This window comes from Globicephala melas, chromosome 8, assembly GCF_963455315.2.
Source record: "Globicephala melas chromosome 8, mGloMel1.2, whole genome shotgun sequence".
Taxonomy (NCBI): domain Eukaryota; kingdom Metazoa; phylum Chordata; class Mammalia; order Artiodactyla; family Delphinidae; genus Globicephala; species Globicephala melas.
In genome coordinates, this window is record NC_083321.1 from 54,276,033 (window position 1) to 54,302,004 (window position 25,972).

At 40.3% G+C, this 25,972-nt stretch overlaps 1 protein-coding gene across 3 annotated transcripts in view; it reads right to left on the bottom strand.

Moving 5' to 3' along the window:
• Window positions 1-25,972, bottom strand: part of PAK1 (p21 (RAC1) activated kinase 1) — a 159,176-nt gene that overhangs the window by 23,909 nt on the left and 109,295 nt on the right. For all 3 annotated transcript variants that reach the window (XM_060303753.1, XM_060303754.1, XM_030835982.3), the window contains exons 5-9: window positions 25,213-25,250; window positions 8,276-8,392; window positions 4,922-5,096; window positions 2,761-2,824; window positions 110-158 (exon numbers count right to left, since the gene is read on the bottom strand). In XM_060303753.1, coding sequence (XP_060159736.1) covers window positions 110-158; window positions 2,761-2,824; window positions 4,922-5,096; window positions 8,276-8,392; window positions 25,213-25,250 — 443 coding nt within the window. The remainder of the gene's footprint in view (window positions 1-109; window positions 159-2,760; window positions 2,825-4,921; window positions 5,097-8,275; window positions 8,393-25,212; window positions 25,251-25,972) is intronic.

Consider the following 25,972-nt stretch of genomic DNA (forward strand, 5'->3'; position numbering starts at 1 on the left):
TACTGAGAAACTAGAAGTGTCCCTATTGAGCTAAGAAGGGCAAAAACTTAACAAAAAGAAAAAAGAAACAGTGGAACTGAAGGAGTAGTAGTTGGTGGTGGATACTTACCTCCTGTCCTGTGGCCACATCCATTGCAGTGTACACAGTGCCTGAAGCACTGAACAACAGGTGGGGGAAAGAAAAAAACAGGTGTTAGATGAAGTGACATTTGTCAAATGAAGCTCTACACACAATCTGGCAATGCAAGTGTTAATAAAAATAGCAGCAAAAATAATCCTCCCCATTGCCTCTCCCACTCCACTCTCATGAGAGGCAGTATGTAGTAGTAAAGAGAATATATGCTCTAGTGGCCATCAGGAAGTGAGGGAAGAAAGGAGGGACGGACGAAGAATGGCAGAGAAATACTAGGAATAATGCTAGGAAAGTAATCACGTCCATTCTAAATGACTAAAAACCACACTTTATGCCTATAACCATGAACCCTGTGTGTTTGTAGATGAGTGATATGCAACAATATTTGTAACCTTACATGTCAGTATGTCAGATTTATATGATGCGATTGAAAGAAACTTAAAATTCTATGTACTGCAAAAATGTATTCTAGGCAAGCTCTGTGATTATGCTTCCCAGGGAAGTCAGGTCAATTCGGGGGAAAAGTCACTTGTAAGTTTGCCTGGAAGACAGAAATTATGGTCACCAGCTTCCCAACTACAGCTCTTTAGTTAGGATCCTAGCTACATGTCAGGAAGTTGGCATCATAAGATATGGACAATCAAATAAGGATGGGATGCTTTGCATTGGCAGTTTTTTCCCCATTGCCTGATCATCCTACCTCTAGACATCTTCTGTCATAAAGCTGATGTCTATATTCCTGTCCCCATTCTCCCCTATCCCACCAGATATACCATTCTTTAAGGGCAAATATGCCCAGTCCTCAGGGAACTGGACATTTTGAGACTGTGTCTCCATGATTACAGAGGCTCAGAAGCTATTGAGGCCCACTGGTTAGTTCCTGATTGTTTCTGCCTCAAATAGACATATGATTAGATATATGAATTCCAGGTCAAAAAAACCTTCAGGTCTTAAAGGGAAAAAAAAAAACAAGCAAAATTATAATGGTACTAATTTATCTTATTTGTGTGCCATGTACAGTTTTAAAATCATGGAACGTGGAAACATCAGCATAGGTGCTTAATACATATTGCATTCCTCCCTTAGCACTAACACACCTGTCAAGTAAGCAAGGAAAAAAACTTTTGCAGATAGTGCCTATTTATGGGCCTTATACATCTGAACACACACATCAGCAGTTTGGGAGGTGAAAGACCCTGAATCCACAGCCCCTTTCGCTTAAATGAAGAAACTGAAGTCCAGAGATAGGACCTGACTTGCCCACACTTGTCTGTGTACCTTTCTGCTACATTCTTAATATCTCAATGTAATTATCTAAAGGAAATACCATCCCAGATTACTCTGAGGCAAGCAAAACAATTTCTTCTCAAGGTGTTAACTACCTTATACCGGTTCAGACTCACAAAAGCACCAGACCAGGAAAAAATGAGATGCACTCAAGTCCAGGGTTGTTTTGAGGATTGAATTAAACAATAGATGCAAATAACAGATGTAAGCTGTAGAATACTGTACAAATACAACATCAGTATATTATGCATTACTTTATCTTATTTCAGAAGTTCTTGGATGCATAAAAAAGAAAACTAAAACAGAAAGCTTCAATTACTTCATTAACAACAATGCTTTCACTCAAGTAACACTGAGAGCTTTCTACAAGCCAGACACTTTTCTTCAGTTTCTTTTTAATTTTAGCTAATTGGGTATATCTGTAGAAATCTTATTATTTTTCTTTTTTATACAGAGGTATAACTCACTTAATCTGCACAAATCTCAAGTACACAACTTGATGATTTTTCAATATGTACACACCTACATGTTCACCATCACGATCAACCCTGAAGGTTCTCTCTTGCCACATCCCAATCAACACTCCCCTCCCAGACGCAATGATTATTCTGACTTATATTAGCATTAGTTTTGCCTGTTCTTTAACTCCATATAAATAAAATCATACAGCATCTGCTCTTTTGTATCTGGCTTCTCTTACTCAAAATAATGGCCACTTTTAAGACTTATCACAGTATATTATAATTTTTTGTTTGACTGTCTATCTCCATGGGGTCTCTGAAGGGAGAGACTGATTCATAGCTGTATTCACAGTGCCTAGCACCTAACAGGAATTCAGTTAAGATTTGCTGAGTTCAGTACATTGAGGGCAGTATACAAGATGCAGAGAAGAAATCAGAGAGCAGGAGACATGAATTCTGGCATCCACTAGAAAAACAGATCCCATTATACTAGCAGAAGAGTCTGCAGTTCTGAGTCTTCCATTTCATGTTAGTGCTGGTAGGTCTCAGCATCAGGTAAACAGGGTTAATCTGGAAAAGCAGAGCTATAATTTGGGAAGAAGGTTTTGTGCCAAGAAAATAAATGGGTTTTTCACTCTCACCACAGGTGTATTTTTAGCAACCATGTCAGCTAATGGCACATCTCACATATTAAACATAATTCTGTAAACCTGAGGTCAGCCTAACAAAACGCCTTCAGATGGGTGAGGTGGAGAAAGAAGAACAAGATTTATGAGAGGCAGAACAAGATTTATGAGAGGCAAAACAAAAGCAAAATCATATATACCAGCACACACAATTTTAAGTCATTTTTCTAGGGAAGAAAATGCCCCTACTAACCCTTGTCCAATCTTCTCAAACCGTGTGTATTTCTTCTTAGGATCACCCACACTCACTATGCTCCCTTTGAAAGAAACAGAGAACATGAATCAGTTTTTCCCAGATCAACATACAAAACAGGCCCCATATTTTCCCAAATGCTGAGCTGGCAAGGATTAAAGAACTATCTCCAATACCTAAAAACCACACTAAGCAGGTCCTTAGTTTTCCCTCTTTAAGTTGCAACCAAAAGTTTCATCTCCTTACCGCTTTTATTCATAGTACTCTAATCCAATTCTAAACTCCTAAAAGTTATTCATTCATTTTAAAATCCATTCATTCAACAGACATTAACTCATTTTAACATGCTCACTTACTATGTACTAAGCTCTATGTTGAATGCAACAAATAAAGAGATAGATGAGACACAGTTAAGACAGTCTCTGCTCTCAAGAAGCTCTAATCTCAGGGGAGACAGACAATAAGTATAAAGTTCCATGAAAATATAATAACTGTGGTGATACAGAAAGAGGCAAAAATATAGACTGGAAAGGCTTCAGAAGGGAAGTGATATCTGGATTAATTTTTACAGGGTTAGTAGGAATTAGCCAGGGAGAGAAAGTCAAGAAAGGGTTACAACAGAAAGTACTTCAAGTGCAAAGACACAGAGGTATGAGAGAGTTGACAGTTTCAAAAAAAATATTCTGGATATGGCAAAACTGAGGCCCACAGAAAGGAAGATACTTCCCCTCAAGGTCACACAGCAAATTGGTGTCAGAGCTAAGATTAGGAGCTTGGTTTTGGTCTCCCAGTCCAAAGTCCTTTCCACTAATACCAATTACTACTATTTGGTACTTTTCACATACATTATTTCATCTGACTTACAAATGAGACAGGTATTAGCATCCCTATTTAAAAGATGAGAAAAAGGAGGGCCAGAGAACAGCAGGAAATCGCCCAACATGCAGGTTAGTGGCTGTGCTTCAACCCAAGGGTCCATAACTCCCAGGCCAGTCTGCTTTCCATAATTCTATGTTCTAAGTATTACTGTTTTAAAAAAAATCTGGTTCAGAGAAAAAGAATACATACAAGAGTAAACAGACGGCTAGGTAAGTGGCTTTTCTTATTTCATCATTTCGTAAGGGCTCTGGGCAAGGGCAACTTTTAAGAGTGAAATTTTTTTTTAAAGTCAAGTAAGAATTATCAGGACAAAGTCGAGAGCTGCTAAGCTGAGGAACCAGAAACCTCAGCATTAAAAAGCAACGCCAGTGTGCAGACTTGACCAAATCAGTCACATCCAATCCTCTTTAGAAGTAGATAAGTTCAAAGAATAAATCAAAGGCCTTGTCAGATGATTCTTCCAAGCCTACAGACCAGCCCAGTCCTTTCTTCTCATATGAATTCTCCTGAAGATTACTGAAAAAGAGAAACAAGCTACCCTAATATTTATGGTCACTAAAAAAAAGTAAAATGGAAGTTTCCACCTGACTGCAAGAAACAGCATGTTCTGATCACAGGAGCACAAGTTGCGCTCTAACCCCAGCTCTGTCACTTTTTGGCTGTGTGAATTTTCGCAGAGTATTTAGCATCGCTAGCCTCAGATACCTTAACTGCAAAAAAATGAGGATTATAATGTCTGTCTTCAAGGGTTAAAATGAGGAGTAAATGAAAAAAAATCAAGAAAATGCCTTGCTTGTCATTTGGTACATAACACAGGCTCACAAAATGTTAGTTTCCCTTACTTCTTTTCCTTCAGCCAAGATGGCAGATCCATCTTCTGTCAACAGAAACATCAATAATCAACATAGCACTCTTTCCCACCAGGTTTAGACAAGGCCTCGGTCTTTCTCAACACAACATTCCAGACTATTCACTAGGGAAAAGCTATTTGTCATCTCCATAACCCATGCCCAGTGGTAAGTGATTTCTAGCCCTTAAAGTGGGCTATCCACGCTATCATCACATTCCCATCCTAATGTTGCATCTAATCAGGGCTGGTGAGACAGAGGAGGCGGGTGCAAGGACAGGTGAAGAGAAGCACAGTCTGGCCAAGATGTAAAGCACAGCCAGCCAGCCACATACACCTAGCGCAGAACCAAGATCTTTATAGCAATAGAATTCCTCCTTTGTGCTTGACCAGTCACATACCAGAGGGAAATTAAAAAACCTGGGAAGTGCTTACGTAATTTCTCCAAGATCTCCTCATCAGACATTTTAGGCTTCTTCTTCTGCTTCTCAGTATTCCGGGTCAGAGCATCTGGCGGAGTGGTATTATTCTCAGTAGGTGAAATGGGAGATGTAGCCACATCCCGAGTTGGAGTAATAGGAAGTGGTTCAATCACGGACCGTGTGTATACCTGCATTGTTGGTGCAAAAATTTGGCAAGGCCAGTCTGTCTTAGATGTGTGTGTTAGAACATCCACAGAACAAATCCCAGTAAACTCATCCCTTTTCCTAGGTCAAAATCTATGTTACTCTTCCTCTATACTCAGGCTGTGAGGATGGAATGGCCTTCCTTGCTCTCACTGTACACACAAGGGTTAGTGACAGTCTGAGCACTTAAGATATTCAGTACAAGTTAGACAACTCTCATTATAAATAGTTTAAAGGACATTCTGTCATTTGATGGGAATCTCCTTCATCTGTAAAAGTCTATTCTTTCCCAAGCTGAAATGAATATCCTGTATTCCCATAGTACTTTCCACAGCTAATACAACACAACATTATCTTCATTTGAGTTACTTCCTCTTTAAATCCTGAACGCTCACAGAGAAGGAACTGCAATTGTTCTTCTTTAAGAGGCAGTAACGGTGTAATCATTTAGATCACAGACTCTGGAAACTGACTGACTGGACTTAAATCCCAACTCTTATTCTTTTTTTTTTTTTTTGCGGTACATGGGCCTCTCACTGCTGCGGCCTCTCCCGTTGCGGAGCACAAGCTCCGGATGCGCAGGCTCAGCGGCCATGGCCCACGGGCCCAGCCGCTCCGTGGCATGTGGGATCTTCCCGGACCGGGGCATGAACCCGTGTCCCCTGCATCGGCAGGCGGACCCTCAACCATTGCGCCACCAGGGAAGCCCCCAACTCTTATTTTTACCTTGTATGACTTTGGGCAGATTATTTAACTTCTCTATGCTTTAGTTTCCTCATTTGTAAAATGGTGATGTTAGTGATACCTATCTTATAGAGCTGCTGTGGTAATAAATTAATTAATGTGTGAAATGAGTAATATCACACCCAAAAGACACTAAGCTTTCAAATTTTGGCAAATATTATTACATTTCCTATTCATTCATTTACTTAATAAACATTTACTGAGAATCTGTTCTTTGCCTTGCTGTACAAAATGCTGCCCCATCCACTATTCCTGTGAAGGAAGTCTTGGAGAAAGTCCTAACTGCAAGGCAAAAGGGATAAATGTCAGAAGATACGAGCAAACTGTATACTATTAATGTACAGAAGAGGTGATCATACGTTATACTGCCTTTCCCCAGGAGATGCATCAAGGCATTTATCACCTTTTTTCATAAAAATATCACAATTTTTTGGTTAGTCTATAAGCTCTATGAAGACAGGGAATCTGTGTCATTCATCCCTGAGTTCCTATATCTAACCAGTTGCCTAACAGAAAGAAAGCATTCAGGAAAATGTTTGATGAATCGATAAATAAATAGGATTCTTCAGCTGGATCTTGACGGATGGACATGATTTTAATAGGTAGAAAAGGGAGAGAACTTTCCACATAGTGGAAATAGCAATAAGTCAAGACACAGACCAGAGACTACAGCTTCTTTCCTGACTATTCCAGCATAATGATTTCTTAATTTTCTATTCTTGTACATGTAGACAAACTATATACCTGGCACCTAAACCTGTACTTTCATGCCTTCTCCTCCTCCTTTAGTTTTCTTGACATGCCTCCTTAAGGGCACGAACCCTGCTTTTTCCTTCTCTAAAATTCTCTTTTTCTGGCTCCCAGCACAGGTCTGCTCACATAAAAAGGCCACTGTGCTACGCTGGAATACAACCTGGACCTGGGGTCAATTACCTGCTTTCAGTTCTAGCTCTTTTGCTTACTTAGAGACTTTGGGTAGATCAATTTACCTCTCCAAATCTCAGCTTCTTCTATAAATTAGGAATTAACAATGTCTTTTTAGAAAGGAATGCTATCAAGATCAAATTTATCAATTCATTCAATACTAACTGCCTTTCTAAAACCTTCCAAGAGCTATGTTAAGCGCTGCAAATATATACATATATATATATGTATTTGCATATATATGTGTGTGTAAATGTATATGTGTGTGTGTGTGTACACACACAGGAGTTCGTGGTTTAGTGGGAAAAATTTTTAAATGAACATACTTGCAAAACAAAAAAACATATCAATATGAGATATCCTGAGAACGCTCCAATTTGAAGCTTATTTTCCTTAAAGTGACTTTGTAGCCTACAGAAAGGGTGATTCCACAGATTCTGCTTATAAATTCTAATCCTAAAAGGTCATCTAATCCCCCTGAATGTCCTCCACAGCATCTCCATAGTCAGTCAACCAACATCTGCTTGAACACTTCCACGAATTCTCTAATCCAGAGACAATCTTTTTTTGTATTATCACAGAGTTTAAGCCCTAGATCATTCTTTCATTATGAAGCTCTTGTCATAATAAAAAGTCCAAACAAAGAAACACTAGTAGAGTATCATCTGATGAGAGATCAGTGCTCAATGATGCTAAACCATGTAAAAGGCAGATTGTGCCAAGTGAGGGCAGAGGGACCTGGCTATTCAGAGATGCAAGAACGTCAAAAGAAGTTAAATAAAAATCACTGCCGGGCTTCCCTGGTGGCGCAGTGGTTGAGAGTCCGCCTGCCGATGCAGGGGACACGGGTTCATACCCCGGTCCGGGAGGATCCCGCATGCCGCGGAGCGGCTGGGCCCGTGAGCCATGGCCACTGAGCCTGCGCGTCCGGAGCCTGTGCTCCGCAATGGGAGAGGCCGCGGTGGTGAGAGGCCCGCGTAACGCAAAAAAAAAAAAAAAAAAGGCACTCCTGATGTCCAGCATATTAATAGCACTAATGTTTTTATAAATTCTCTTGAGTCTTACAGTATCATCAATGATGTACTAAGAGGCTGAACACTGCACATTTAACAGAGAAGAAAAGATCTATAGCAGACTAATATGTTGCTTCCCAGGAGACTGGAATAATTTATGTTAGTGTTGCACTAAGTAACATTAATTCTGTATATCTTTCTGTATGTGAACAGGCTAAGTAAACTAGGCCTAAGTTGGTACAAAGACCAATTATCTAGGACACTTTGGGACTATGTGCAAACTAATGATAAATAAATACACCACTTCTTGTCTTTAATCATACAGAAAATACCTTTCAATCAAGGTAATTTGGTGATTTCACCACCTGCAAAATCTAAGTACTGCTACCAGATTATTAAACCTCTAGGCCTCAGCACCCACCCCTCACTCCCCCTCTAAACTCTAATATATCACAAAGCTGCCCACGTCCCCAAAGACTCACCGATTTTGTGTGCTCTGGGCGTGGAGCAATCACTGGAGGTGGGGTAGCATCATCATCATCATCTTCATCTTCTGAAACTGGTAGCACTGCAGGGGTCTCAGACACCGTCTTCACGTTCTGCACAGTGGAGAAAAGCCAGATTCATCATGTCCAGCTGACATGCAACTTAAGCTACCAGAGTCACCGATCTCCCAGAAGAAACCTTCTCCTGACACTCCTTCTGAAACACACATCAGCCTCAAGATCTCCACCTTTCTGTAGCCAGTCTCAGGAACTCAGCCACCTTCCCTCTCTTCTTTTAGATACCACTCCCCACTCAGGCCCTTGGGGGCTTCCTTCTCCCACCCAAAGCCTAACTGTGGATGGGGAAACCAGCTTACAGCTTCTCTACGTGCCTAGCCCAATCCAAACCCCGAACACAAGATCATAGTTCCTTCTTCTTCTATGAATTTTACTCTCTATGCTAAAGAGAGGATAAAGTACAAAATGCAGGGGAGGGATCAAAAGTCTGGGATTTCACAAAGTTTATCATTGTAATTCCTTAGTCCTTTCTGATACGATAAGTGGAAGTCCTGAGAGGCCTTTCCCTCTCCTTTTCCTTTCTTTACGAAAACCTACTGCAACCATTATGCCATCAGGTGCCCTTGCCTCAACCTGAAGATACAGAACATCAGAAGACCCTTGTCTCAGGAAGACAATGAGTTTTTCCCCAGATTGGATGCTATCTATTTCACTAAGCTTTTGCCCTGTCCTGGAATGAACCTTACCAGCACCACTAATTGAATATGCTATAATCTCAGCAACTTGATTTTCCCATGTAAACTGTACCAAAGCTGGGCTAAGACTGGCAGGTTTTAGGGCAGGTCCAGGCAAAAAGATCATACCATTACTGTTTATAACACATATTCAAGAGACAAAATAGCTCCCAAACATGAGATTTTTGATAGAGATTAAATGATTACAGTGTAGGGCCAGAGAAGCAAGGGATTTTTTGTATATATTGCTATAATTCAACAGTTTCAGATACTTTCAGAGCATCTGCTTTGTGCTCAGTAAGATACTGTGATGAATGCTTTTGATATAAATGCACAAAAATGAAAAAGATGGCCCATGTCCTAAAGCAGCTCACCATATGATGCAGGAGACAGAGGGACAATTCCCTTCTGCTGCCATTTGGGGCCTCTGGAGAGAGGAATGTCAGGAGTCAGAATGACAGGGGATAAGTGAAGGAACTGTCTAGTCAAATGCTAGTCTAGAGCTCCTGTGTGGGAGCCTGGTCTTTACTACATTTGACATACTAAGATAAAGAAAACTGGCAAGCTCATAGATTCTAACAGGGCCTCCAGTGCAGGGCATAACTAGAAAACTGCCAGTGACAGGCATATGTAAGCAACTAGCTTTGGTGATCACAGGCAATGAATCCATCCTCTGGGTCTCAAGTTTCATCACTCGAGGAACGTGGAAGAATAGGACAGGTATAATTTGAGGGGTGACCCTAAGTCACTTTTAGTTCTAAAATCCAATAGAGGTTCTTCCCTTGTCAAAGCACATGTTTTGATATTTTTCTGCTCTAATTTCTTTTCTCCCTAATAGTTCACTCAGCAAAATTTAACTAGGAACCCAAAATGAGAATGAGGTTAACTCAGCAGCCTCTTCATCATCAGGTGAAGGGCCCTCGGTCTGACTAATGTAGACTCTAAACACTTGTTTGTTGCCTCCTAAAACTCTATAAAGAAGGGGATTTCATCACCTTAGCAACACACTCTGTTTTCCACAGGTGATGGCTTTGTGTGGTAGTATTAACAACTACCAGAATCAAGAGATTTAGGTTTTTGTCCCAGATTTTTATTTCTTATCCCTGTGTTCTTTGGCAAGGCTGTCCCACTCTAAGCTACAGTTTCTCATCCATAAAATGGAGGTGATGACAGAAGCTCTCTGCCTACCTCAGAGGGCCACTGGGAGGAAGAAATGAAGTGATGTGAGTATACAAGCACTTTGTAAATGGCAAGGGGCTAGAAAGATGTAAGGAATCAACTAAATTATCATTATGTTTAATAACCACAAACCTCTTTTTTAAGAAGTGACATCAACTCACCCATTCATTCACTGTGTACCAGGCTCTATTCAAAGCTCTGGGGCTATATTGAAGAACAAATTAGATAAAGCGCCTGGTTTTATGGATTACATTTGAGAAGAAGATACAGTCAAAATTAATCACCAAACTACCAGGCAGTAATAAGATAAACATAGGAGAACAGAGAATGGTTGAGGGTAGGGAATTATTACTTTACATACAGTAGTCATGGAAAGGCCTCTCTAATGGCCTGAAGGAAGTGAGAAAATGAGCCATCAGACCCTCTGGGAAAAGAATATTCCTGGCAGATGGAAGAAATACAAAGACTCTGAGAGAAGGGGACATGCTTGGTGTGTTCCCAAAACCCCAGGTACCTACCTATACTACTGAGAAGTGCTTATGATTTTAAAACTGCTGAACTTTGGGTAGAAACATAGGAATCTCTGACGTTCTGGCCCAGGATTGCTCCCATCCATCCCACCCTAGCTCCATCAGAGGAGGGGTTCTTCCAGGACGAGGTAGGCTGTAACTATGGGACCCAAGAGGGCTTACATTCATTTGAAGCAGTGGCAATGCCCAGGCCCAGTGGTGCCACCAGTGGAAGTGACCTCCCAGAGGTAGTAGCAGGAGAGTGTCAACCACTACTAGCCTGAGGTTGCAATCCTGAATAAGGCAAACAAATTCTGGCCAAAGGTACAGCAGACACTAGAGAGAGGCCCCATACTAGTCATACATGCCTGGCTCTGTGCATGTACATAAAAACTTCGGAAGAGCCAAGCAGAAAGTAAAAGTTTCTGGACAGCCCTGAAAGAGGTCTCAATAATTAGCAAGGATATAGATTTTAACAACACTATCAATCAACTCAACCTAACTGACATGTACAAAACTTTCCATCCAAGTTCTACAGAACACACATTACTTTTAACCACTTATGGGTAATTCTTCAGATAGAACATATGCTGGGCCATAAAACACATCTCAATAAATTTTGAATGACTGAAAACACACAAAATGTATTCTTTAACCACAGTAGAATTAAATTAGAGATAAACAACAGAAAGGAAATTTCTCTAAAGAAGATAAACAAATGCCAAAAAGCACATGAAAAGATGCTCAACATCATTATTAGGAAACGCAAATCAAAACCACAATGAGATACCACTTCATATCCACTGGGATGGCTATAATCAAAAGACAGACAATAGGGACTTCTCTGGTGGTCCAGTGGCTAAGACTCCACGCTCCCAATGCAAGGGGCCCAGGTTCAATCCCTGGTCAGGGAACTAGATCCCACATGCCACAACTAAAGATTCCACATGCCGCAACTAAAAGATCCCGCATGCTGCAACTAAAAAGATCCCGCACATGGCAATGAAGATCCCCATGCTGCAACTAAGACCCGATGCAGTCAAATAAATAAATAAATATTTTTAAAAGATGACAGACAATAACAAATGTGGGGGAAGATATGGAGAAATTAGAATCCTCCTAACGTTGGTGGGACTTTAAAAAGGTGCAGCCACTGTGGAACACAGCCTAGCAGTTCCTCAAAAGGTTAAACATAGAGTCACCATATGACTCAGAAATTCTACTCCTAGGTATATACCAAATAGAAATGAAAACATAGATCCACACCAAAACTTGTACATGAATGTTAGTATGAGCATTATTTAGAATAGCCAAAAAGAAGAAACAAGCCAAATGCCCATCAACTGATGAATGTAAAAAATGTAGTATATCAATACAATAGAATATTACTCAGACATAAAAAGGAATCATGCTGATACATGCTACTACATGGATGAACCTCGCAAGCTTTTAACTGAAAGCTAGACACAAAAGACTACATGTTATACAAGTCCATTTATATAAAATGTCTAGAAAAGGTAAATTTATACAGACAGAAAGAAGATCAGTGGTTTCCTAGGGTTAGGCATGGGAGTTTGAATGAAGTGTAAACGAGTACAAGGGAACTTTTGTGGTGGTGGCAATATTCTAAAACTAGACTAGTGATAGTTGCACAAGCCTATAAATTTAATAAAATCATTGAACTGTACAATCAGTATGGGTGAATTTTATGGTATGTAAATAATACCTCAATAATGCTGCCTTTTAAAAGTTAAATTTTTAAATTATATGTAAAACCAGTAGGTTCTCATTATACATTTCATATAATACAGATATATAAGGAGTTAAAAGTGAAAATTCCTCAGGAATGCCTGACAAAGATGGCAGATTGAACACAGGCATCTATTTCTTAAAACCTCACTAGAACTATAATAAACGAATGGCCTTTTAAAGGCATTAAACCCAAAGGCTGGAGAGAACAGGATAGGAGGCAAGATTAGCAAAGGAGGCAATGACTGATGGATGAGCAGTAACTGTCAAGGAGAATGATTCCAAAGCTGACGGTAGGCAAACCTGAAAACCAATCTACATATCTATGCTGCAAAATCAAGGCAAGGTAAAACAGAGTAAATATTTTTAAAAACAGAGAATCAGTCCAGGAAGTCTAAAAAAACAGGAGTTCCAGTAAGAGAAAACAAAGAAAAGTGGGGAAGACATCATCAACGAAATAATTCAGGAAAATTTCCTAAAACTGAAGCCTTGAGTCCAGGTTGAAAGAGTCCACAAAGCTCCTCACAAATTAAGTAGGTGAATATAGGGATGTAATTATGAAATTTCAAAGCAGTGGTGACAATAAAGATGCTACAAACTTCCCAAGTGAAAAATAAAAAATAGGTCAGATGCAAAGATGCAGGAATAAATAGCTTTGAATTTGAATAGCCAATGCTGAAAGCTAGATGACAAAAGGGCAATGTTTTCCAAATACTGGTAGAAAATTATTTTCAACCCAGAATTCCATATTCAGCCAAATATCAATCAAATGGTAGAATAGAATGGAGGCGCTCCATTTTGAGACCTGAAAGATATTAAATATTTACTTTCTCAAAGCTACTGGAAGATGGACTCCACCAAACTGGGAAGCCAACTAAAAATGAAGAAGCATTGCACAGAGAAACTCCAATACAGAAATTTCAAAGACAATAATCTTAAAAAACAATAATCTTAATCTTCTAATCCTCTAATTCTTCCTGAATCTCCTTGAATAATCTTCTGTGTCCCTTATTCTCATATTTTCCATGTGTTTTTATATTTTATATCAATAATCCACTCTTACATGCATTTTTTAATCCTTGGGAATTTGTTTCTTCAACTATATTTTTAATTTCTAAGAATTCTTTTTTTATCTTCTGATTGATCTACCTGCAGTGTTTTTGTGGATGCAACATCTATAGAACCTCTCAATATATTAGATTTTTTAAAACTTTCTTTCCTGAATTATCAATTTCCTCTGGGGTCAGTTTTATTTCTTTTTCTTGGTCCTTCTCTTTAACGCTTTGTTTCTCTCAAATGTCTAGAGATCCTTGGTTCTCCCCTCATATTTATCAGTGAAAAACCATATTAACTAGTGTATTCGACTAGCATGAGTTTCCTCTGTAGTTGTGTAAGTCTATTTCTCTGCTGTACCTTCCTCTGAATGGGAGGTCTGATGCAGTCTGTACGTGAGTTATACAGATGTGGTAACTGGCAAGCATCACTTCAGGGTGAGCTGCCATGGAAGAGTATGTATACCTCTCTTCCCAGTTATCAAAAGCATCAGGAATTTATCCTTGGGATGCAGCAATTTAATGTATTTTCTTCCACTGCAGAGCTACTTCCCCTTTTTCCTCTACTTTATGCCTGTTGTAGAGATCTGTAGTTAACTCCAGTTCTGCTCTGCTTCTCTCTCTTCTCTCCCTGTACCACACTAGGCATTTTCCTCAAGTAGGCAGTTTACCTTCTTCAGACAAGTATCTGGTTTAAGCTTAGGATCAACCTTCTGGTACCTTTTGCTCACTGTAACATGGACACTGCCCCTGCTGTTTCACTTACAGAATTTAATTTACTCTTGAAGATGACCCAAGACTCCTTCCTGTTTTGTTTTGGTTTTTTTTGCAGTACGCGGGCCTCTCACTGTTGTGGCCTCTCCCGTTGCGGAGCACAGGCTCCGGACGCGCAGGCCCAGCCGCTCTGCGGCACGCGGGATCCTCCCGGACCGGGGCATGAACCCGCGTCCCCTGCACCGGCAGGCAGACTCTCAACCACTACGCCACCAGGGAAGCCCTCCTTCCTGCTTTTTATATATATTCTCTCAGACCATTTTCTCTTGAGCTACTCTTATCTTCCTAGGAAATTTGTCTTCCACATACATACAGCAGCTGTGCTTTCCTCTGCTCCAATCAATCTGATCTTATCTGCTTTCCACCTTCCATGAATTCCTGACAATGGTTTATTAACATCCTGTTTTTGTTTTGGAGCACTGTTTTGAATTCATTTTTTATGTATCTTTTCTGAAATTAAGAAATTTAGTATAGCAGGAGACGTAAACATATGAATTCACCCCACTACACTGACCCAATTTCCAGAGGAATCTTTCTAAGATGGTAGTTTAGACTAAAATGCACATCTAACTATCTCACTTAAAATACTTCCGATTTAAACTATTTCCTTAGGAGACCTTCAAGATGGCGGAGGAGTAAGAAGTGGAGATCACCTTCCTCCCCACAAATACATTAGAAATATATCTGCATGTGGAACAACTCCTACAGAACACCTACTGAACGCTAGCAGAAGACCTCAGACTTCCCAAAAGGCAGGAAATGCCCCAAGTACCTGGGTAGGGCAATAGAAAAAGGAAAAAAGAGAGACAAAAGAATAGGGATGGGACCTGCACCTCTGGGAGGGACCTGTGAAGGAGGAAAAGTTTCCACACATTAGGAAGCCCCTTCACTGGCGGAGACGGGGGTGGGGGGGGGAGCTTCAGAGTCACGGAGGAGGGCGCAGCAACAGGGGTGCAAAGGGCAAAGTGGAGAGATTCCCGCACAGAGGATCGGTGCTGACCAGTCCGCTCACCTGCTGGGATGGGTGGGGGCTGGGAGCTGAGGCTCGGACTTCGGAGGTCAGATCCCAGGGAGAGGACTGGGGTGGGCTGTGTGAACACAGCCTGAAGGGGGCTAGTGCACCACAGCTAGCCAGGAGGGACTCCAGGAAAAAGTCTGGAGCTGCCAAAGAGGCAAGAGACCATTGCTTCGGGGTGCTCGAGGAGAGGGGATTCAGAGCACCGGCCTAAACCAGCTCCAGAGACAGGTGCAAGCCACGGCTATCAAACGGACACCAGAGATGGGCATGAAACACTAAGGCTGCTGCTGCAGCCACCAACAAGCCTGTGTGCAAGCATAGGTCACTACCCACACCTCCCCTCCAGGGAGCCTCTGCAGCCCATCACTGCCAGGGTCCCGTGATCCAGGGACAATTTCCCCAGGAGAAAACACGGCATGCCTCAGGCTGTGGCAACGTCATGCTGGCCTGTGACGCCGCAGGCTCGCCCCACATTCCGTACCACTTGCTCCCCTCGGCCTGAGTGAGCCAGAGACCCCTAATCAGCTGTTCCTTTAACCCTGTCCTGTCTGAGCAAAGAACAAAATTCCTCAGGTGACCTACATGCAGAGGCGGGGCCGAATCCAAAGCTGAACCCCAGGAACTGTGAGAACAAAGAAGAGAAAGGGAAATTTCTCTCAGCAGCCTCAGGAGCAGCGGATTAAATCTCCACAATCAGTTTGATGTACCTGCATCTGTGGAATACCTCAATAGACAAAAAATCATCCCAAAATTGAGGCAGTGAACTTTGGGAGCAACGATATATACATTTTTTTCATTTTTCTCTTTTTCCCGTGTGCCTGACAGGGTCTTGATGCTCACACCGGGTGTCAGGCCTATGGCTCTGAGGTGGGAGAGCTGAGTTCAGGACATTGGTCTACCAGAGACCTCCTAGCTCCATATAATATCAAACAGCAAAAGCTCTGCCAGAGATCTCCATCTCAATGCTGAGACCCAGCTCCACTCAATGACCAGCAAGCTACAGTGCTGGACACCCTATGCCAAGCAACTAGCAAGACAGGAACACAACCTTACCCATTAGCAGAGAGGCTGCCTAAAATCATAATAAGGTCACAGACACACCAAAACACACCACTGGATGGGGTCCTGCCCATCAGAAAGAGAAGATCCAGCCTCAGCCACCAGAACACAGGCACCAGTCCCCTCCAGCAGGAAGCCTACACAACCCACTGACCAACCTTACCCACTGGGGGTAGACACCAAAAACAACGGGAACTACGAACCTGCAGCCTGTGAAAAGGAGACCCCAAACACAGTAAGTTAAGCAAAATGAGAAGACAGAGAAACACACAGCAGATTAAGGAGCAAGGTAAAAACCCACCAGAACAAACAAATGAAGAGGAAATAGGCAGTCTACCTGAAAAAATTTTCAGAGTAATGATAGTAAAGATGATCCAAAATCTTGGAAATAGAATGGAGAAAATACAAGAAAGGACTAGAAGAACTAAAGAGCAAACAAACAATGATGAACAACAAAATAAATGAAATTAAAAATTTTCTAGAAGGAATCAATAGCACAATAACTGAGGCAGAAGAACGGATAAGTGACCTGCAAGATAAAATAGTGTGAAAATAACAACCACAGAGCAGAATACAGAAAAAAGAATGAAAAGAATTGAAGATAGTCTCAGAGACCTGTAGGACAACATTTATCGCACCAACATTCAAATTATAGAGGTCCCAGATGAATAAGAAAAAGAGAAAGGGTCTGAGAAAATCTTTCAAGAGATTATAGTTGAAAACTTCCCTAATATGGGAAAGGAAATAGTCAAGCCCAGGCTACACAGAGAGTCCCATACAAGATAAATGCAAGGAGAAACAGGCCAAGACACATATTAATCAAACTACCAAAAATTAAATACAAAGAGAAAATAGTAAAAGCAGCAAGGGAAAAACAACGAATAACATACAAGGGAATGTCCATAAGGTTAACAGCTGATCTTTCAGCAGAAACTGGCTTGATCTGGCTTGATCTGCAAGCCAGAAAAGAGTAGCAGGACATATTTAAAGTGATGAAAGGGAAAAACCTACAACCAAGATTATTCTACCCAGCAAGGATCTCATTCAGATTCGATGGAGAAATTAAAACCTTTACAGAAAACCAAAAGCTAAGAGAATTCAGTACCACCAAACCAGCTTTACAACAAATGCTAAATGAACTTCTCTAGGCAGGAAACACAAGAGAAGGAAAAGACCTACAATAACAAACCCCAAACAATTAAGAAAATGGTAAAAGAACATACATAGGGGTAAACAGATTAAACGCTCCAACCAAAAGACAAAGACCGGCTGAATGGATACAAAAACAAGACCCATATATATGCTGTCTACAAGAGACCCACTTCAGACCTAGGGACACATACAGACTGCAAGTGAGGGGATAGAAAAAGATATTCCATGCAAATGGAAATCAAGAGAAAGCTGGAGTAGCAATTCTCATATCAGACAAAATAGACTTTGAAATAAAGACTATTACAAAAGACAAGGAAGGACACTACATAATGGTGAAGGGATCAACACAAGAAGAAGATATAATAATTGTAAATATTTATGTAACCAATATAGGAGCACCTCAATATATAAGGCAAATGCTAACAGCCATAAAAGGGGAAATTGACAGTAACACAATAATAGTAGGGGACCTTAACACCCCACTTTCACCAATGACAGATCATCCAAAACGAAAATAAACAAGGAAACACAAGCTTTAAATGACACATTAGGGCTTCCCTGGTGGCACAGTGGTTGAGAGTCCACCTGCCGATGCAGGGGTCACGGGTTCGTGCCCCGGTCAGGGAAGATCCCACATGCCGCGGAGCGGCAGGCCCGTGAGCCATGGCTGCTGGGCCTGCGCGTCCAGAGCCTGTGCTCAGCAATGGGAGAGGCCACGGCAGTGAGAGGCCCACGTATCACACACACACACAAAAAAGACACATTACACAAGATGGACCTAATTGATATTTATTGGACATTCCATCCAAAAACAACAGAATACACTTTCTTCACAAGTGCTCATGGAACATATCCAGGATAGATCATATCTTGGGTCACATATCAAGCCTTGGTAAATTTAAGAAGACTGAAATCATATCAAGTATCTTTTCCGACCACAATGCTATGAGACTAGATATCAATTACAGGAAAAAATCTGTAAAAAATACAAACACATGGAGGCTAGACAATACACTACTAAATAACCAAGAGGTCACTGAAGAAACCATAGAGGAATTCAAAAAATAACTAGAAATAAATGACAATGAAAACACAATGACCCAAAACCTATGGAATGCAGCAAAAGCAGTTCTAAGAGGGAACTTGATAGCAATACAAGCCTACCTCAAGAAAGAAGAAACATCTCAAATAAACAACCTAACCTTACACCTAAAGCAGTTTGAGAAAGAAGAACAAAAAAACCCCAGTGTTAGTAGAAAGAAAAAAATCATAAAGATCAGATCAGAAATAAATGAAACAGAATGAAGGAACAATAGCAAAGATCAATAACACTAAAAGCTGGTTCTTTGAGAAGATAAACGAAATTGATAATCCATTAGCCAGACTCAGCAAGAAAAAAGGGAGAATACTTAAATCAATAGAATTAGAAATGAAAAAGGAAAAGTAACAACTGACACTGCAGAAATACAAAGGATCATGAGAGATTACTACAAGCAAATATATGCCAAAAAAATGGACAATCTGGAAGAAATGGACAAATTGTTAGAAAAGCACAACTTTCCGAGACTGAACCAGGAAGAAAGAGAAAACATAAACAGACCAATCACAAGCACTGAAACTGAGACTCTGATTAAAAATCTTCCAACAAACAAAAGCCCAGGACCAGATGGTTTCACAGGTGAATTCTATCAAAAATTTAGAGAAGAGCTAACACCTATCCTTCTCAAACTCTTCCAAAATATAGCAGAGGGAGGAACACTCCCAAACTCCTTCTAAGAGACCACCATCACCCTGATACCAAAACCAGACAAAGATGTCACAAAGAAAGAAAACTACAGGCCAATATCACTGATGAACATAGATTCAAAAATCCTCAACAAAATACTAGCAAACAGACTCTAACAGCACATTAAAAGGATCATACACCATGATCAAGTGGCGTTTATCCCAGGAATGCAAGGATTCTTCAATATACGCAAATCAATGTGATACACCACATTAACAAATTGAAGGATAAAACCATATAATCATTTCAATAGATGCAGAAAAAGCTTTTGACAAAATTCAACACTCATTTATGATAAAAATCATCCAAAAGTAGGCATAGAGAGAACTTACCTCAACATAATAAAGCCCATATATGACAAACCCACAGTCAACATCGTTCTCAATGGTGAAAAACTAAAACCATTTCCACTAAGATCAAGAACAAGACAAGGTTGTCCACTCTCACCACTATTATTCAATATAGTTTTGAAAATTTTAGCCACAGCAATCAGAGAAGAAAAAGAAATAAAAGGAACCCAAATCAGAAAAGAAGTAAAGCTGTCACTGTTTGCAGATGACATGATACTATACACAGAGATCCTAAAGATGCTACCAGAAAACTACTAGAGCTAATCAATGAATTTGGTAAAGTAGCAGGATACAAAATTGATGCACAGAAATCTCTTGCATTCCTATACACTAATGATGAAAAATCTGAAAGAGAAACTAAGGAAACACTCCCATTTACCACTTCAACAAAAGAATAAAATGCCTAGGAATAAACCTACCTAAGGTGACAAAAGACCTGTATGCAGAAAACTATAAGACACTGAAGAAAAAAATTAAAGATGATACAAACAGATGGAGAGATATACCATGTTTTTAGATTGGAAGATTCAACATCGTGAAAATGACTATACTACCCAAAGCAATCTACAGATTCAATGCAATACCTATCAAAGTACCAATGGCATTTTTCACAGAACTAGAACAAAAAATTGCACAATTTGTATGGAAACACAAAAGACCCCGAATAGCCAAAACTATCTTGAGAACGAAAAACGAAGCTGGAGGAATCAGGCTCCCTGACTTCAGACTATACTAAAAGCTACAGTAAACGAGACAGTATGGTACTGGCATAAAATCAAAAATATAGATCAATGGAACAGGATAGAAAGCCCAGAGATAAACCCATGCACATATGTCACCTTATTTTCAATAAAGAAGACAAGAATATACAATGGAGAAAAGATAGTCTCTTCAGTAAGTGGTGCTGGGAAAACTGGACAACTACATGTAAAAGAATGAAATTAGAACATTCCTTAACACCATACACAAAAATAAGCTCAAAATGGATTAAAGACCTAAATGTAAGGCCAGGCACTATAAAACTCTGAGAGGGAAACAGGCAGAACACTCTATGACATAAATCACAGCAAGATCCTTTTTGACCCACCTCCTAGGCAAATGGAAATAAAAACAAAAATAAACAAATGGGACCTAATGAAACTTCAAAGCTTTTGCACAGCAAAGGAAACCATAAACAAGACCAAAAGACAACCCTCAGAAAGGGAGAAAATATTTGCAAATGAAGCAACTGACAAAGGATTAATCTCCAAAATTTACAAGCAGCTCATGCAGCTCAATATCAAAAAAACAAACAACCCAATCCCAAAATGGGCAAAAGACCTAAATAGACATTTCTCCAAAGAAGATATACAGATTGCCAACAAACACATGAAAGGATGCTCAACATCACTAATCATTAGAGAAATGCAAATCAGAACTACAGTGAGGTATCACCTCACACCAATCAGAACGGCAATCATCACAAAATCTACAAACAATAAATGCTGGAGAGGGTATGGAGAAAAGGGAACCCTCCTGCACTGTTGGTGGGAATGTAAATTGATACAGCCAGTATGGAGAACAGTATGGAGGTTCCTTAAAACACTAAAAATAGGTGCTTCCCTGGTGGCACAGTAGTTGAGAGTCCACCTGCCGATGCAGGGGACACGGGTTCGTGCTCCGTTCTGGGAAGATCCCACATGCCGCGGAGCAGCTGGGCCCGTGAGCCATGGCCGTTGGGCCTGCGCGTCTGGAGCCTGCACGTCCAGAGCCTGTGCTCCACAATGGGAGAGGCCGCAATGGTGAGAGGCCCGCGTACCGCAAAAAAAAAGAAAACACACACTAAAAATATAACTACCATACGACCCAGCAATCCCACTACTGAGCACATACCCTGAGAAAACCATAATTCAAAAACAGTCATGTACCACAATGTTCACTGCAGCTCTATTTACAATAGCCAGGACATGGAAGCAACCTAAGTGTCCATCGACAGATGAATGGATAAAGAAGATGTGGTACATATATACAATGGAATATTACTAAGCCATAAAAAGAAACGAAATTGAGTTATCTGTAGTGAGGTGAACGGACCTAGAGTCTGTCATACAGAGTGAAGTAAGTCAGAAAGAGAAAAACAAATACCGTACGCTAACACATATATATGGAGTCTAAAAGAAAAAAAATGGTTCTGAAGAACCTAGGGGCAGGCCAGGAATAAAGTCGCAGACATAGAGAATGGATTTGAGGACACGGGGAGGGGGAAGGGTAAGCTGGGATGAAGTGAGAGAGTGGCATGGACTTATATATACTACCAAATGTAAAATAGATAGCTAGTGGGAAGCAGCCACATAGCACAGGGAGATCAGCTCAGTGCTTTGTGACCACCTAGGGGGTGGGATAGGGAGGGTGGGAGTGAGACGCAAGAGGGAGGAGATATGGGGATATATGTATATGTATAGCTGATTCACTTATAAAGCAGAAACTAACACACCATAGTAAAGCAATTATACTCCAATAAAGATATTAAAAAAATAAAAATTAAATAAAATACTTTCTTAGCTCCAGCACACAGTCCAAGTTCTTTTGCCTGACACGATGGATCCTTAACAACTTGGCATTTGTTCATGCTACCTCACACAAGAAAGCATTGATTGCCCTTTTCTCTGGCTAGTATCATTGCCTATGTTTACCTGAAACTGTATTATCAATCCTTGTTTACGTGTTCTGATTCCTCACTAAACTGTAAGATCAAGAGCAATGACCTTACCTGCCCTTGATCTTAGGCACTCAAAGAGCCTATCACATAATAGGTGATCATTTTATAAATGAGAATTCAGGCACTTAAGTGCTATGTAATCTGGGAGATATATCTCAGACCAATGAGCCACAAATAAAAGAATTTTCGAGCTAGAAGAAACCTTAAAGGTTATGTTTATTAAATGAACAAATCGTAGGGCCCAAGAACCTTGTGCAAACTGTTCTGTACTACCAAGCAGAATAAATCACTCCATCAAATATGACCCCCATGGTACATTATTCATGTACCCCTCTTGCAGCCCTTATCCTTTTATTCTGTTGTTAATTTTTTCTCAAGGACTAAGTGTAAAATTTATCTGTGTATCACTAACACCTGGGCACAAAGAAAGTGCTAAGTAAATATTTATGGTATGAATGTATAAATGAATGCTGAGGAGAACTGAATTTTGTATTGGTTTCTACTACTAATTCATTCAAGGATAGGGAGCAAGTCACATAATCTCTCTGAGTCCCAATTTCTTAACTTGTGTCATGGATGTTATAATCTCATCCAATTATTTCCCAAATCAACTGGAAAGATCTGTGTGAAACCAATATGGAAAACAATGCAATACTACCACAGTACAAACCATATCCCCCATGTGAAACTAGTAAGAAAATAAAGAGGACTGAGCCACAGGGAAAATTCTGAGTTGCAGAGAAAAATGTCCTTTACAACCTGGTAAACCAGTACAGGATTTTACCAAGCAGGTGTCATCCTCTCTGCCATATGGCATGAGCCCCAGGGCCCCTCCTCCTCACTAAGGAACAACAGAGCTAAGGCTTTACTGCAGTCTCCTTTATAAGACCTCTCTGACATGGTCTTTCTCAGTTCCCTGCCACAGTGAAAAAAATCCACCACAGGGACTCAGACGACCCTAGTTCTAATCTGGTTGTGCCACAATAGCAATTATGAGCCTTCAGGAAAGTCTGTTTTCCTACCTGTGAAGTGGGGATGCTAATCTCTTCACTAAGTAATTGTGAGGACTAATTATGCTAACATACATAAAGTTACTAGCACACTGCCTGGCACATATTAGCTACACGATAAATAATAGCTGTTACTCCTCCTATAAAGGCATAAAGACATTTGTGCCACAAGGCACAGCTCAGCTTTGGTTAAGGTCCCTTCTTCAATAATTTGCAGTTCAATAATGGGGAGAAACTCCCAAGGATCTTAACATTAGCAAATTCTTCCCCACCTTTTAATTGTATCTATTCCATTTGATGAAAGAATGAATCAGGGGAAAGCGATGCAGACTGGGAATCAGATACCTACTGCCATTAACCATTCTCAATTTCAGTTTTATCATCGATTATACAAGGATAATAACCCACATCATTAAACTCCTATGAAGATTAAAAGAGGTAGTGAATAAGAACTGACTCAGTATGCGACAAGGTAATGGACATATGAACGTTCTTTATCATCGATTACAGTATAAATGACTCAGAATAAACCAATCCCCATTGCTGGAAGCATGGTTCAAAGTATTTGGATGGTGACTCAGTATTGTGTTAGAATGTATGACATCCCCACTTAAAATTCTTCAATAGCTTCTCATTACCTTTAAGATAAAGTTAAAATTCCTACATGATCTGACCTGCCTCCCCTCCCCTCCCCTCCCCACCAGCCACCTCTAGTCTCTTCACACTTCACATTCCAATCATGACAAACCACTTGCAGTTCTCTGTACAAGCCGACCTCACAAACCTCCTTGTCTTGGCACATGCTAATTATTCTCTGTCGGGAATACGCTTGTCTCTTCATAATTCTTCCCCAAGATAACTAATTCAGCTCAGTCTGCACCATCAAGAAGCTTTCTTTATACACCCAATCTTTTATTCAGTAAATTGTTACTTGCCAGATGCCAGGGATCCAGTAACTGACAAGTCAAACATAGCTCCTGGCCTCATGAAGTTTTAGCATGCTGCACTGTAACTGTTTGTGCCTTCATGTCACTTACAGGATTGGGAGATTCTTAGGAGTTGGGATAATGTCTGATTCATCCCTATATTGCCACTTCTCCACACAGGACCTGGCATAGAATAGGGGCTTTGCAAATGTTTAGTAAATCAACATGAAATAACCAACTTTGCACAAGAGACAACACTGGATATAAAGAATAGCAGTATTCTAGTATATAAGTCACAGCTTAATAGCCATTAAGACCCTTTCGGATACATCAGCATCTCATCTTATAATCTGCCTTGGAAAACAGAATTTGTAGGTTATGAAGGGCAGAGGGACCTTTGAGGTCACCAATGACTCCTATCACATTCCTTCAAGTGATAGGGCATTCACTACAACTTCAGAGGACAGAATGAATGACCTTAAATTAATAGGATCTGCTCCCTTCAACAATTTGCCTTAATCCTGGTTTTGTAGACCCAACCAACCCAAAAGAAAGAATTCTCCTCTAAATGCAGCTATTTGAAGACATCTCTAAGTAAAGTGTATCATTCTCATTTATTGATGAAAAAACTGAAGCTCAGAAAGGCAAACTGGCTTTCCTAAGGGTCAAAGTGAAAACTGAAAATTGAGCCTAGCAGCCAGTTCTTCTGGTTCCAGGGTTAGGATTTCTAGAGCATTCATAAATTAAAGCTGGAAGGGATGCTTATTGTTTATTAAGTCCAAGTCCTTTATTCTGAGGCCCAGGGTGGGAAAGTGACCAAGATGAGTACCCCCCAGCCCAGGCTCTGCATCTACCACACTTGACTTGATCCCTAAAAAATCATACCTGCCCACATCAGAATAGAGGAAATAAAGGCTTACCAAAGTGTTAGAAGAATTATAATCCTCAGCTGATTTATCTGCAAAAGGAAAAAGACAAGGGACTCAGTCAGTAAACAATTACAGTTAATCCTTTCTTGAGACCTAAGGAAGCCTATTCACTAAAGCACTTGCCAAGCTCAGAATAATAACAGTGTTACTGGTACTACAGGCCCAACACCATTTTAAACACGTTATACACATTACCTCCTCTAATCCTCACTACAGCTCTCAGTACTATTAGTATGTCCACCTTCACAGATTTGGAAACTGATGTTCAGAGAAGAGAAGTAATTTGTCCACAAATTACTTAACACAAAGGTTATTAGGAGTCAAGATTTGAATCCTGGTCTAATTCTAAATACTAGGTTAGAACTATATCCACATCATCAGGCCTCAATGCTCAAGGAAATTTCCTGCATTCTAAGAGAAAGGGAAAGAACTCCTGGCTGGCATCACCCTGAGCCATCTATAACAAATCATGACCAGCATGTGGCTTTAGCTTTTAGAAAGGATCCTTCTACATCCATGTCTATTCCCCACAAGGAGAGAAAGACTAAGCCTTAGGAAAAGAGATGCATTAGTCATGTCAAGTATAATTAAAGGCAGGGTCTTATTTCTAAGAATAGGTCCAAGCTCCTTCAATCAGATAATCACCATATTTTATTAATTCCGAGACATGTATTTTTTCACATTAACATCTCAGAAAGAGATGTGTCCTACAATCAAAAGTATTTCATGATTTAATTGGCAGCTTCTTTTT